The following is a 14739-nucleotide window of genomic DNA, read 5'->3' as shown; positions in this document are numbered from 1 at the left end:
AATTTATGAGGATACTATTGTCTACAATTAATATAATCAGTTCCAATTGAAAATTTTAATAACGATTTTCCTATTAATTATTTAATGAAAAATCTCAAATATATAGATAATCAATTAAGTAATCAATAAAAGTACAATAAAATTGTACTTTTATTTTGTAAGTTTTCAAAAAAAAATTCATGCGAGTTTATTTAATGTTTGTAAGAAAAAATATTAAAATTATCATGCTTTTTTAAGGAAAACAATGAATAATGATAGGTTGCACAATTTGTAGTAGACATATTCGAGTCGAGAAAAACAACTTTAATTGATATGAGATTAATCAATGTAATTGTTAATTTTTTCGAATATTGGAAAATGGATTAGGGATTATAATTCTTCATTCTTTTTCACTTTTGTGAATTAGATCTATGAAGGATTATGGTTTTAGAAGCCTCTACATAAAAAAAAAGGGAAATTTTAGAATATAAATAATTTTTTTTATTGTATATTGAAAATTTTCAATTTCAAGCGTATTTTCTCTTAGGATCAGTGGTAGATTTTCGAACTAGGAAGACTAGGCAGCTGCCTAGGATCGCTTGCCTCAAGAAGACCACAGGTAAACTCTTTAAGTTTTCGAATAAATTGCATAAAAATACAAATGGTATAAATTATAAAATATTAGAATAATATTTATATTTCATCAAGCATTATTGGCCGGCCACCTATCTATTTCACCACATTCACTTTGTCATTACAGTATTTATAAACTCTCAGTGTCTGCTGAAATAATAATCTGTACAAATGCAGATGACACGTTAAAATGAGCCATAATAAAAAAATACTATTCTTTTTTCACAAAGTTACAAAAATAATAAATATGATATAAAGTAATTCAATAACGTATTAAGTTAAAATAAACATATTTAATAAAAAAATATCGATTGCGATAATTGTAAAGCTCATAATGTGCACTGCTTAGGGAAGTGGAATGCCAAAATCCGCCTCTGATTAATATGATTGATGTTTTCTTTACATATGCCGTTGATAAATACTACCCGAAGAAAATATAATTAAATTATGAGGATATTCATGAAATTATGTGTTCGTAAACTATATGAATTGTGAATTTTCGTGAAATTCAAAAGTTAAATCCAAGATGTAGCTGGATTTTTGAAAGATGGCCTATTCCAAGTAGAGATAGCTTTATTTAAATTTTGTGAACTCGAATACATTCCAAAGTTGAAAATAATGATTAATTGTATTACTTTTGTTATGATGCCTGTATGAATTTAGCAAAAGTTTAAAAATATCCCCCCCCCCTTCCTCTGAAAACAGAAATTTTGGATTTCTGACAACAGTTAATTCAGATTTTGAGTAATGTATTCGATTCTTGTGAATTTAAATAATTCTCATTTCACTTTGGAAATTGAAATCAGAGTGGAATAAAATTTAAGGTTATCAAAAAAAAATTATTAATTTATATGTTATTTACATGCTTTCACAACAGACAAATAAATAGTTTTCTAAAATCAACATGTAAGTTTTAATATTTCAGAATTTAAAATTATTATTTATAAATTTAAAGGGAATTTTAATTGAAGCAATTAAATATTGGATTGAAAATGAGTTTGCTCTACATGTTCAAGCGCGGAATTATCTGTAATGAAAATCAAATTATGTATTTCAGATAAAAAGATCGAAAATCCAATTGCTGAAATAAACAATCCTCATTCAAAAAGTTAAAAAATTATATATATGTATCATGTTATAATGATCTTTAAAATAAAAAAAAAAACTTTTATCTTTCTATTTCTTACATAATATTGGATAAAAATTCTTGAACAATCAAATTTTTATTCTTGAACAATCAAAATTTTTAAAGATAGCAACTTTTACTGCAAACATATGTATTATTAAATAAACTATGGAAAATGAAGAGAAAACAAAACGAAAAATTTAACAATAAATTTAAAATTATTTTTTTCAATTTTAGTAACTAAAAAAAAAAGACTTAAAAATTCCATATCAAAATCAGATATTCGATTAATAATTTTCACTACGACAGAAATGTGACTAAAATTTTATTTCCAATACTGTAGAATTTTTTAAATAATTTTAATCGATTTAAAATATCGATTATTTAATAATTTTGGATATAAAATATTGATTATTTTATAATTTTTAAATAAGAATTTTCCTCTAATACATTTAAGCATTATAAATTAAATTATATATTAAAGCGATAAAAAAATTTCATTAACAGCGATATGATTTGAATGATTTTGACATTCAACTATAATGCGAAAACTACTCTATTCTGAAATTGTTATTATACAGATGCCTTAGTCTGGCTCTATGTCATTATAATATGTAATTTTGAGCAGTAGAATAGAGATTGTGACTGTTAAATCACACGTCTCTGTACGTACAAGTGTTTTTTTTTAGACTTTTATTTATTTTTTTCTAAAACTACATTTTCTGGGGAAATGAGCATTTGTAATAAATATTAAAATATTTATATATTTTGCTATGAGAAAACCATTTTTCACCTGTTAAACTAATTCGAAATTTTAGATTCTTTATTATTATTTTGATAATGAAAGTTTCCGTTTTACTCGAACTATAATTTTCTCATAACGGAGAATCATTTCTTGAGCCCCTCTAATCTCAACCAATATCTTATTTCGGAAATTTTTAAGTAAATAATGCAACAAAAAAAATATGTTTCAAGGTGAAAATATGCGGTTATAGGTTAAAGCAACGATTTATTCAAAACCTAATTAGTTCTCAATCACATTAAGTTGTTGCATATCTTGGGGCAACATATTTTAAATATTTTAAATCGTTTGATGAGGAAATAAGTTATAATCTTGTGAGTTCTCCTAATAGATCCATTTTAAACGCTTGTTGTGAAATTATATGCAGCTATTTTTATTCGTTTCTTTATATATTTTTAAATTAATCTTTTTTTAAATCAAAAATCATTTTCAATACTAACAAAAATCACTCTTTTTTTAGTATAGGAAACTATATTAATTTGTTAATTGTTTTTGACGAGTGTACTCGTCACGGAAAAAATGCAATATTTTGTGTTATGACGAGTTTATTCAATGACATTATATTTATATAATAATTGTTCAATTATTATATCTATATAATGTGTATTTGCTTATGATAATTTAGATACGCATTTTCCGAAGAGGTCGAAATGATTAACTGGTTAATTTGCATTTCTATTTATTGAAAAATATAAATTTAGTCTTCTTCCTAATAACCACAGTTTATTTTAGTTTATTTGTCACTCTTTTAAAGATAAAAAGAAATATTTGCACTTAACGTTCGTAATTTTGAACAGCGATCAGATAATAAGGATGCAACCTGAATCCATATACTCTGTGAGAACCTCGATTCAGGTTCTTGGAATTGTGAACCAGGTTGAGAGATCGCTGCGAACCTCTACAAAATTTAATATGCAGGAGTGTATTAGGCCCGATTAAGCATATTAGACAGCGGTTGTGGCCTTTAGGCAGAGGGAACTGCAGAAGGTCCGTTTAAACAGGTGTCATTAAACTAGTTTGCCAAGTATATAAGTTTATAAAAGATAAAATTTCGATGAATTTAAAATATTAGGATAATCTGAACAATTCCAGTTCATAACATGAAAATATCATCAAGTATAATTAGTCAGATTTCTATGATTTTATTTATGCAACTTAATGTTATGATATTTATAAGATATTCATTTATTTATTTATGATATTTGTTGTTTAAATAACAATGACATACAAGATACATTTTTAGCAATCACGAATCATAATCATAATAATAATAATAAGAAGCTTCTACATTATGATTTGATGTTCAGTTCAATTAGATTTTTTTTATGATTAAAGGGACATATCGATCATTTTTAATAGCAAAATTTACTATTCTTTTATTTAAAAAAAAGCGAGATCTAGATTTCTAAATATTAACGAATTAATTATTAGATAATTTTTAACAGTGTAACTAGAAATATATTCAACATTAATAATTGGCAATTTAATTTAATGAAGCAATTAATTAATTAAATTGCAACAAAAGGACTGCAAATAAGAATTCTAAAAAATTATTTTTTATAGAAAGTAAAGCTATAAATTTGTAAAGCGCTTAACATATTTAAAAATATTAAGAACTGCAATATTGAATCTAGATTATCCATTCAAAAAAGAGTGATCATATTACATGCTTAGAGAAACTTTAAAAAGAAGGCTTTATCAGAAGATAAATTTTAAAAATTAATATGAATTAGACAGACTTGAATCCATTGTCTGAAGCATCGCTCAACGCTTCATACTTCTGAAGAATGAACAACAAACATTTTTCTAGATAAATACAGTCTTTTTTTTATTGCAAAATTACAATAAAAGTACAAATTTCTGTGATCACTTTACGATAAATAAACATAATCTAACAACTTTTATTTGCAGCGAAAGTTTCATTTCCGTTCCTACAGAGAAAGTAAAGTTGTATGACTACTACTCATCGGTAGTACTCATCATGGATGTACTACTTGGAAGTCAAGTTTCTTCCCCGACACGCGTTTGTCACAGAATACGCGAATCAACACACGTCTTCAAATTGCGAGATCGTGCATCCGATGCACTTCTTTGTCTTTCAAATAATGGACATAGAATATTGAGTTTGTCAAGGATTATCTGAGATCAAATGGTTACAAAATTACCCGGAAGAAGCGATTCAAGATGACATTAAAATGGAAGATGCTTTGTTTGAATATCAAATCGGTTTTTCATAAAATAAGATCAAAATTGGATCAAAATTATCGAATACAAGATGAAGCATTATAAAAAAAAGAGGTTTCATTATGAACTACTTTTCATAACAACTGATATTTTGATCTTTTATCAAACGTTTAGAGCATATTTAGTAAAGACTATTTTAAATATCATTGACAGTAAACAATGTTTTTTATTATAAAATAGGATAATGCGATTGCTCAATTCATTATTAATTTCATATTATTATTTCTTGGTTTATTGAATCTGTAATGTTAGGAATATAAATGTGCATATATTAAGTAGATAAATTCATTTTATTGTATAACTTTTTAAAAATTTTTTTAGATAGAAAGTATTAATTTTAATATTTAGTTTTTTCTGTGAACGTATTTATTTGTAAGACAACAAATTTTAATAATTAAAATAATAAAAATAATTACTACACCATTTTAGTAGTTTGAAATAGAATATAATTTGCTTTAATAAAAAATGAAATTGTATTTCATTGCTTCAAAGGTTTCTTACCATATAAAGGAAGTTCAGAAATGGTTTAGTAAAGTCTTTTATAAATTAGAAGAAAATATTAAAAGGTTTAAATAATAAAGCATGCTTTGAAAATGTCAGAAGAAGACAAAAGACTAATTATTAACTAATCTAAAACAATATTTCAAATATATTTAAGCATTAGCTATGAATTTTAGGAGATACTAATCTTTTTTTCAGATTTTATGGGCAATTTAAAAAGACTGAAAATAAAGAAATTATTTTAAATTCACTGTAAAGTTAAAGATGTCAGTTAGTGAAAGTTCCGAAGATCAAAGTCAAAAAATCAAAGAAATGAAAAAAGAAGTTAGAAATGAAATATATTTGCTTTGTATATCTTAAAAATGAAACAATTGATTATCTACAGCAATTTTAGTTTTCTTTTTTCTTTTTGGTAAAAAAGAATAGGCGATTCTTCTGAAAAGAGTAAACAAATGGATGGATAATAGATGAATAAAATGCAAAATTTCTTTAAATCAAATATTAAATGTCAAGGTTGGTATTGAGACTGAAATGATAAATTTTTATGAGCGTTCAATAGTAAACATGACTGAAAGAATATATAATAGAATATAAATAATATTTTAATCAAAACATTAGAAAAGTTTTTGAAAAGACTTTACTAAACATTGGTAAAGACTTTACTAAACAAATCAAACTTCCTTTGTTTCAAACGCAAAATCCCTTTATTTTTCAAAAATCTCAGAGCTGGGAAATAAGTTATTTTTCACAATTTTTCCTCTGATGTTTATGATAGCTGCAGGAAACACGTAATCAAATTTTATATTTTTTCAAAGCATTTGGATATTCGAACTTCTAATATTCTAGTTTAATTACCTTATTTCAATAAATATTCCATAATTTACGTATAAGCAATACAGAAGTTTTGAAAAAATAACCTTACCTTGTGCCAACTTCTGATGGGACCACATTTGGAATATTTAGAATTTTTTCCAATCAATAAAAGGGCACTGTATAATCCAAATCGAAGGTTTTCACAGAAAGGGTTGTTTTTGTCATAACTTAGAAGAAATGTTACCATACTTAGCCGTGTGATATAAATCACTTTTGAAACGCAGCGATCCAACAGAGCACAAGTTTATAATTCACCGGTCTCAAGCGACCAAAGTTCGTTCCTGTAGTGATCAGCAACCTGACGTCATTCATGGAAAAAAGCATAAACAAAACATTATACCGTGAATTTCAAAGTTCCTCACGCAAAATTATCGAACTGTAAGTTTACATTAGGCCAACCGAGAAAACAAATAGAAACAAAAAATGCTCGCAAAAATCGATTACCGTATACTTTTCCTTTCACTAGCCTATCTGGGAACTGAATGCGGATTGGGAAAAGGTTTCGGGGCAACTAGAAAAACAGACCATCGGAAGTGAAAGTCATCCGCTCGTAAGTAGGTGAAAAAAAGACAATCAAACTAGAATGGTCAACAAAACTGAAAAAGAGAACAAATTCGTAGGAGGAAGTAAACAGCTTACCTGTTCCGGTCGGCATCTTGACTTTTGGAAAAGGAGAAAAATAATAACAAAAAATAAGATGAATTCAATTGGATTCCGCGGAAGTAGAATGTTCTAATAATCTTTTTTCTTTCTAGAAGGCACTCATGTCATGTTGATCACAGATGACAGATCTTCCAAAGCCAGCATCGATTTCGGGATGGCTGCACCCTCTTCGCAAGCCTTTGGGGCTCGCGCTAGGGATAAACGTAAACAAAGGCGATGTCTGGACTGAACTTGGAAATCGCTTTCACTTGTTGCACGCTTCGCGAAGCCTGTTCCCGATCCTACAAGTTAGCTTGGCTTTAAGCGGACGACTGTGAACCAACACTAACAAATGTGAAGTGGAACCTCCTTTGCTGTGTAACTCTTTCGTCGTCAACCGCCATGGATAACAACTTTCACCTCCCCCCCCCCTTCATCATTTTCCTTCGGTCCCCTGGTTTTCCTCACGGCATCACACGTGAAAGTGGTCGCAACCGGTTTCGCTTTGGTTACGTCACGAGACTCGGTTCTCCGAAGAATGGTTGAAGTAAATAAAGAAAAAAATCTCTAAAGGTGGGTAGAGAAGTTTAAAGGAGTCCAAATCAAGGTTATTTTTTCTCTTACGAACAATGAGGGTAATATTGGAAGTCCCATTCATTTCCAACGACTGATTTAATAATCAGGTGCGGACAATCAAAACAGAAACACATTGGTCCAGAATAAGGATAGATTGAAATCGTTATCACTAAAAATCTAAGGTCATTTCTTCAAGACGACAATATGCGTGGTAAATTGTATATATTAATTTGAATTTTAGAATAACGTTTAGAAATGCTATGTAGTCATTTCAACAAGTGATAGGATCTTAAATGCTTTTATGTAAGAATATCGGGACAAAATTTTTGTTTTCCTATTTCTAATACAGGATGTAAATAGCAATTTTTGTTTCTAATACAGGATGTAGATAGCAATTTTGATGATTTATGATACGAGTATATTTTAGAATTTTTATAACAGCTTGGTTATCAATATTTTTTATTCTCCTTAAAAGACTATGAGCACATTTTGAATTAACTTGAGTTCGTCATATTATTGATAAAAGTAATAAATTTGCTTTGTGATACAATATGGAAATTCTGTAAGTTGCACAAAACTTTTCATAAACTAATGAATAAGATGTGTTAAATTTTTCATTTATGAACAAGGTATTAATGTTCCAACTATTTTAGCACATTTTAGCTTTTTCTTGACTCAAAAGTAAAAGTAAAATGTAAATTAAACAAATAGAATAATTAGCATATAAATTTAATTTATAGAATGATTATATGTTTTCTTCAGCGTTAACGAGTAAAGATATTTAATGCAAAAGTAAATAGATGCATATTTTTATAGCTTTCTTATGGTTAAATTTTAATGATTTGAATTTTTCTTGCACCTATCGTCTTTAAGAAGAAATTTATCATACAGTTACAATGTTGTTAAGTACAATGATATCATATGATGTTTAAAATTCTATTCAAGTTATACACCATTTAAATGCGAAGCCATTACGGTTTTAAATCTATTTATATTTTAATTTTTTCTCATGGCGCTGGGCATTTATTTAATTCATTTAAGTATCGCCAAATAACATTTTTATTATACTATGGGAATTTCGACTATATTTCCTTTCATTTATTTTAATGACATTTTGGATTAAAAATTCATGTAGTAAATGAAAAAAAGATGGACTTATTTAAAACTCTCTAAAAACAGTGTAATAAATATAAAACCAAATATTAATACTGAAAATTTAATTTTATTGTTGAAATAATTTCATATTAGTTTTCAAAATTCAAGTTAAGAAATGAGAAAATTTATCATATTACATTATAAAAAAAGGTTATTTGACTTCATGTATTATAATTAAATGACATAAATATGGATTATTTTTAGTTGTTTAATCTGTTGAACACTGAGTTGCAAGTCATTTTCGTATTATTTGAAGAAAATACGAGAATAAAATTTTTGAATTCAAGAACATGTTTGGGGCTTAGTATTTTTGCCAGAGATTACCTTCTGGCGTATACATGATGTCGAATGATCAGAAATGTTTGACAGAAAATGCATTAGCAGTGTATATTATAAAGAGAGAAAGTACACGAATAGAAAACAACTGAATTTTTTTTTTAATTGAAGAAAGGACATTAAGTTAAGAAATAATATGATGGATGCGGTGATACGCTGATTGAAGATTAGAAAGAATTATTTTTGGCAGATGCAATTGAATGACTTCATGAATTCTAAAAGTTCTAGCATTATTTGTATTTTGGAATTGTTTCCTAAAAACAGGAAGCATTCGCTTAGTTTATGAAGTTTTTGAAAGCCCATATGTACTTCAAATAACATATTGTTTTTTATTTGTTTTAACAAGAAAAGGAAAACTAAAAGAATGAGGACCAGAAATCGTATCTGTAATTCGCAGATAAAATATATAAAATTAAAAGATAAGAAACAAAGTCTTGACGAAAATTCTCTTTATCCCAAGAAAAATTTATGTCGCTGATGATTTTCTATTGAAAAAAGTTATTAAATAATGTCCAAGAGATTTATGATGCAGATTGATATTCTTCTCCTGAATGAGCTTATTTTTCAATGTATTTAAATTTAAGACAAGTTATCAGAAGTTGGAAAAACAAATTAAGCAATATTTTTTTAATAATCAAATACGTAAAAGATACAAAGTATAATAAAAATATCTAACTGATCGGAAAAACATTAATTTAACATGCCATCTAGATATTTTATTACTGAAATTAACTGTCAACATGCAATAACAGTATCTTATCTAGAATTTTGCTGACAAATTAGGACAGTGGTTAATAATTCGTAATATGCTGATCGATTTCTTTCAATTAACATGAAACAAGAATATTTGAAGTAATTATATATATTACGGTCAAAGTGAATAATTACTCATTAATTATAATAACCGCCGATTATTATTAATAACTGACTGATCACTATAATGAATCGATTAATTACATTTGCCAATTATTATTATTGTCGATTATTAATAATAATCGATTAATCACATTAAACCTTAACATTTACATTTGTTTCTAGATTGATATGATTTTGGAAAACCAGTCACGATATTTATATAATTTTTCAAGAAATTCATATATCACAAAGAGCTTTATATTAATAGTATACGAATCAGCTCTATTTTGAAGCATTTTTTCTCAACAGGATATTAATTTATTCCCGATCTTTTAAACAGGTAATAAATTGTAAAGATAATATATTCTCTCTTGAAGTTTCTAATTTATATATATATATCAGCAAACATATTGCTGCTTTAACTCCTGAAGTTCGCAGAATTCTGGGTTTTTCCATGATTTTCGAGGTCTATTTTTTTTCTGTAACTTTAAATATTTGACTTTGAATTGCCATATCACCTGAAAATAGCATGCCAAAAAAAGAGTTGCTGGCTCATCTGTTTTTTCGAATAAAGTTCTTTTTCTAACTTATAAAAATGCTGAACGCTTTCCCAGGCTTCTTTTATCTGTTTTAGACAAATACTGAAAGCACGTTACTTAGGTTCCTGGTTATACTGATCTTCAAAGAAATTTAAAATTATCTAAAAGGTGCACTTTTTGCCGAACAAAGAAAAAAAAAAGGAATAAAAATGTTATTTAAAGGACAATTCGCTTGAGCGTTTTTCAGCCAACGTAAATTATATTAATTTGCTATGAAGAGATTTTGAATCAGAAAAAAGTTGGAGTAAAATTTTACAAAGTCATCGACATCAATCAGAGATAAAATAAAACGATATTTCAGTAATTCTTATTGATCATTTCTGCAAGGAATACCATGTGAAATTTTTATTTTTGTGATATATCCACACTATGTTTAACTATATCAGTTTTGTTTTAACTATATCAGTCTTCCTCCAGTTTTTTTATATGCCAGTTAATATTGTTAACCGAGATTGTAATATAGATGATCAGTTACAAGATTTCTATGAGTAATGAATTTAAGGTTTAATGTTAATTTAAACGCATATTGTAATGTCCTCAGTTTTCGAAAACCCTAACTCAGAAAGGAAAATAATTAGTCTAATTGTTTTACATGTAGAAAAAAAGTTACAATCGATACGTTGCTTGAAATATGTATTTTTAGATAATTTTAAATTAGATTATAGATTAATTTGGTTTAGTTTACTTTCCATTTCGTTACGATATTCATTTATTATTAGAATATAAAATATTTAAAGTCATAACTAATTTAGTTGAATTCGGGTAAAATAGAATTAGTTTATTCAGTTAATTATGATTCTTTAATCATTTTATTTTTAATATAAGTATTATTCAATTATATAAAATGAAATTTTAAATAAATTACTTTTTAATTAATGAATTATTCATCTCGTGGATTAGCGTCTGTTTTAATATTGATTTTAAAAATTTTAAGTTGATGAAAGTTCTTGATTAATGAAAAGTTTAATAACTTAATGGGAGTCTAGAATTGCGATGATGCAATTATGATCTCAGAAAATAATAAATATTTAAAACAATAAATCACATTTTTAATAAAAATCGACCAATATACAGAATAACTTTGCAAACTACAGAAAATAATTATTATTAGTTAATTATAATTAATATTTTATTATTATAATTAATTTTTTCATCTAATCTGGCTTCCATTTCTATAAAACGGAAACAATAAATTCAATCGAAATTCTAAAAATATATAATGTTTTTTTTTAAACCACATATATTTTAACAGTGCCAGCTTTAGCCACATTTAAATTATTGAAGATATATCACATATTTCTTATAATTAGGGCTTTTTATATAAAGAAGAATTAACAGTAAAAAAAAAAAAATACTACAGCGTGGAACAACCTTAAGGAAAATAAATTCATGCTGAGTGTTACATAAGTACTGGATAACATGTTTTTCTTCTTATTTAACAAATCTCTTATTAGCGTAATGAACGTTTCTTAAAGATATTCGAGAAACGCTTGCAATCTTTTGTTGAATTTATTTGAATGTCAGAAGTAAACCATAAAAGAAGCCGTATTTGTTAAATAGATGGCGTAAGCTTAAACTTCAAATAGATTCATGCTGTTCTTAATACATGTTGCGCACTGTACCTGGTATTTTATATTTCCAGGTCTTTTTAAAGGAGAAGATTGCATCAGTTGATTCTATTGGACATGAAACTGAAAGCAAATACGTAGAATATAAGAACAATTATCTATTTTTTTTTTTCATATTTCTTTTCCGATTTATGTTTAAGAATTAAAATTTATTTATTCTATATTATAACTTCCTATTGATCCAATTATTTAAAATCCGTACATAAAATTCAAATACGTTTCAAAATAACTGTGAAAGTGACTGATAAAAAAAGAACCCAACAAAACAGACTTAAAAGACTTAATTATTAATTATCTTTTTATCATTTTAGTCCTATGAATTTTATCTTTAGCAATTTAACTTAAAAACTATTATTTTTCATAATCATTATTGAACCATGTTGTCTCTTAAAGAAAGAATACATCCTGCTATTTATTTTTATAAATTTTGCCCTCCGCTTGGAAATTGTATCCCTGAGCGGTGTATTTTGCTTCTACAGGAATATAAATTTTATTTGGGCGGTATAGATAATTCTTTGCAGCCAGTTAAATAACGCAATTCGCTTTTATCAATTTTTTGTAGTCATTGCGTTTCATCTTATCGATTTGCTAGAGATTAGATAGTTTTGATTAAAAGAATTAAAAATTATTAAATGCTTTGAGCATTAAGAATGTTCTTTTGATAATAAAAATTAAAAATTAATATTTGGATAAAAATAAGAACATTTATCAAGGAAATTATTTCTACAATGTAAATAATAACAACTAAAATAAAATACTTATTATAAATAAAAAGTAATTTAAAAGCAGTATAATTAGATAATTCAATTTATCCATTGGTGTTCTAATCAAAAGCCAGTTTTCAAGCTATTAAGAATGTTATGGAAAATTTAAGCAGAACTATATAATAATTTTATTTATAATAATATGATTTTAGATACGTTGTACATGATTTACAAAAAGGTATAATTTTGCCAAGAGGAATTAAATCCAGATTCACTGACAATAAAATATGGATAAAAGACTCCATATACTTTAAATAAATCGAGATAAAATTTTTAATCAAAAATTGTTTTAAAGAAAAATGATATACTTTTTATTGAAGATTGGATTACTTTTACATTTGTTGACGCTAAAATTCCAATAACAAGAAACATAACAAAATCCATATTTCTGGTATAATAAATGATTAAAATGAAATAGCCTTATTTTGAATTTGCAAATAAAAAACAAAATTTGTATCAGAATTTTTTATAATTATAAAAGGTAAGAAAATAAGCAATATTTCGAAAATGGCCAGATTCCAAATATATGTAAAAATATGAAGCGAATACGTTATGTATATATATATATATTTATATATATATATATATATATATATATATATATATATATATATATATATATATATATATATATTAAATGAATTTTATTTCATGTACTTGTCAATTTTTTTTTTTTTTTTTTTTGCAAAGCACAGCGGAAAGTATCATTAAAAAGCAATTCTAAGCTTAGTGCTTTTTCTGTATTGGTCCTTATTTATTCTTCTGTAAAACTTGTTTAGTCCAAAGCCTGAAGTCATACATTAAGAACATGTAATATTTTCTTTAAAATAACTAACAAACAAAATTCGAGACCATTTTTCAAAATTGAAATGTTATCTTTATACGCTTATTCAGTGACAATTTTTGAACTTTTTTAAAAACCGGCTCTTTAAAAAAATTGTTTTTTTTTTTTTTTCAGAATTAACTTAAGTACTATTTCTATTTATAATATATAAAAATACATGGAGAACAATTTTTGTCACAAATTAAATAATTTTTTCATTGACGATTAAGACTAGAAAGTTTTAAAAATTGTCATAAAACCTTGTACGAAATCATTAATTATTTTTCATCAACTGTGAAACTGTATTCAGAATTATAATAAATAAAAAGCTTGTTAATCGTTAAGTCCTGAGATTAAAATTTCCAAACATCGACTAATTAAAAAGTGGCAATAGTAATTTATCTTCAATAAAATTCAATCAATGATGGCTTCGTTGAAATATTCTGTCCTTCACCTGTCCGTTATCCGTTAATTACTGATATAATTACTTCCACTAAGTCGTCAAAATTTTATACAAACTGTTTTTCCAGAATGCGTGACGAACACAAATTTTAGCTGTGGCAATAAATTTCACAAACATTTTTCAATGCAATTTTTCAGACAAATTACTTTTTCCGAAGCCTTTCTTTAGATAATGTGCAATAAGATTAATAACTTACACGATTTCATCTTCAGTTTCGAATAAACTATGTTATAAATTGAAGTCTATGCCGCTATATACTCAAAACTAATATATAAAACGAGTAAATCTGAAAGAAACCTCATGAACTGGTTTTCCACTAATGTATTCCAAGTACACTGTTATTTTATTAATGAAACCAATTGGCTGCTTTATTAATGTTTCAATCACATACTAAAAATAACTGCACGTAGTATCAAATATTAAATATTTCACTAAACAGAAGAAAAATAGAAAAACAAATCGAGTTTTTTTGAAATTTTGAATGATTCTTTGGGATAGTGCTCTAAGTGATGTATTAAATGGCTCCATGGATGAGATGAAAGTTCTAGAGGGGTGGGGCTATAGGTTAATCAGGGTATTACAGAATGCTTAAAGATAATTCTTTTCGTTTTTTCTTGAATATCTCAAAAACTGTGGATTCTGTTAAACATTTTTAGAAAGAAAATTAAATTATATTAAATTTCTTTAGAAAAATAACTCGCCATTTTTTTTCTACACTTTACATGCATTATATAGTTCTG

The 14739-nt window shown here is 26.2% G+C and overlaps 1 protein-coding gene across 5 annotated transcripts in view; it reads right to left on the bottom strand.

The window, feature by feature from the left end:
• The window catches only part of LOC129956810 (patched domain-containing protein 3-like), a 159591-nt gene that overhangs the window by 50085 nt on the left and 94767 nt on the right, over positions 1-14739 (bottom strand). The window contains exon 1 of one of the 5 annotated variants that reach the window (XM_056068766.1): positions 6798-7182. The exons of 3 other annotated variants lie outside the window; for them this stretch is intronic. In XM_056068766.1, the coding sequence (XP_055924741.1) occupies positions 6798-6813 (16 nt within the window). In that variant the 5' untranslated portion in view covers positions 6814-7182. Of the gene's footprint in view, positions 1-6207; positions 6251-6797; positions 7183-14739 lie in introns of those variants that run through there. One more of the 5 variants, XM_056068760.1, reaches the window with a different exon arrangement.

This window comes from Argiope bruennichi, chromosome 2 (assembly GCF_947563725.1).
Source record: "Argiope bruennichi chromosome 2, qqArgBrue1.1, whole genome shotgun sequence".
Lineage (NCBI taxonomy): Eukaryota > Metazoa > Arthropoda > Arachnida > Araneae > Araneidae > Argiope > Argiope bruennichi.
This window is presented reverse-complemented; position numbering and strand designations above follow the sequence as displayed.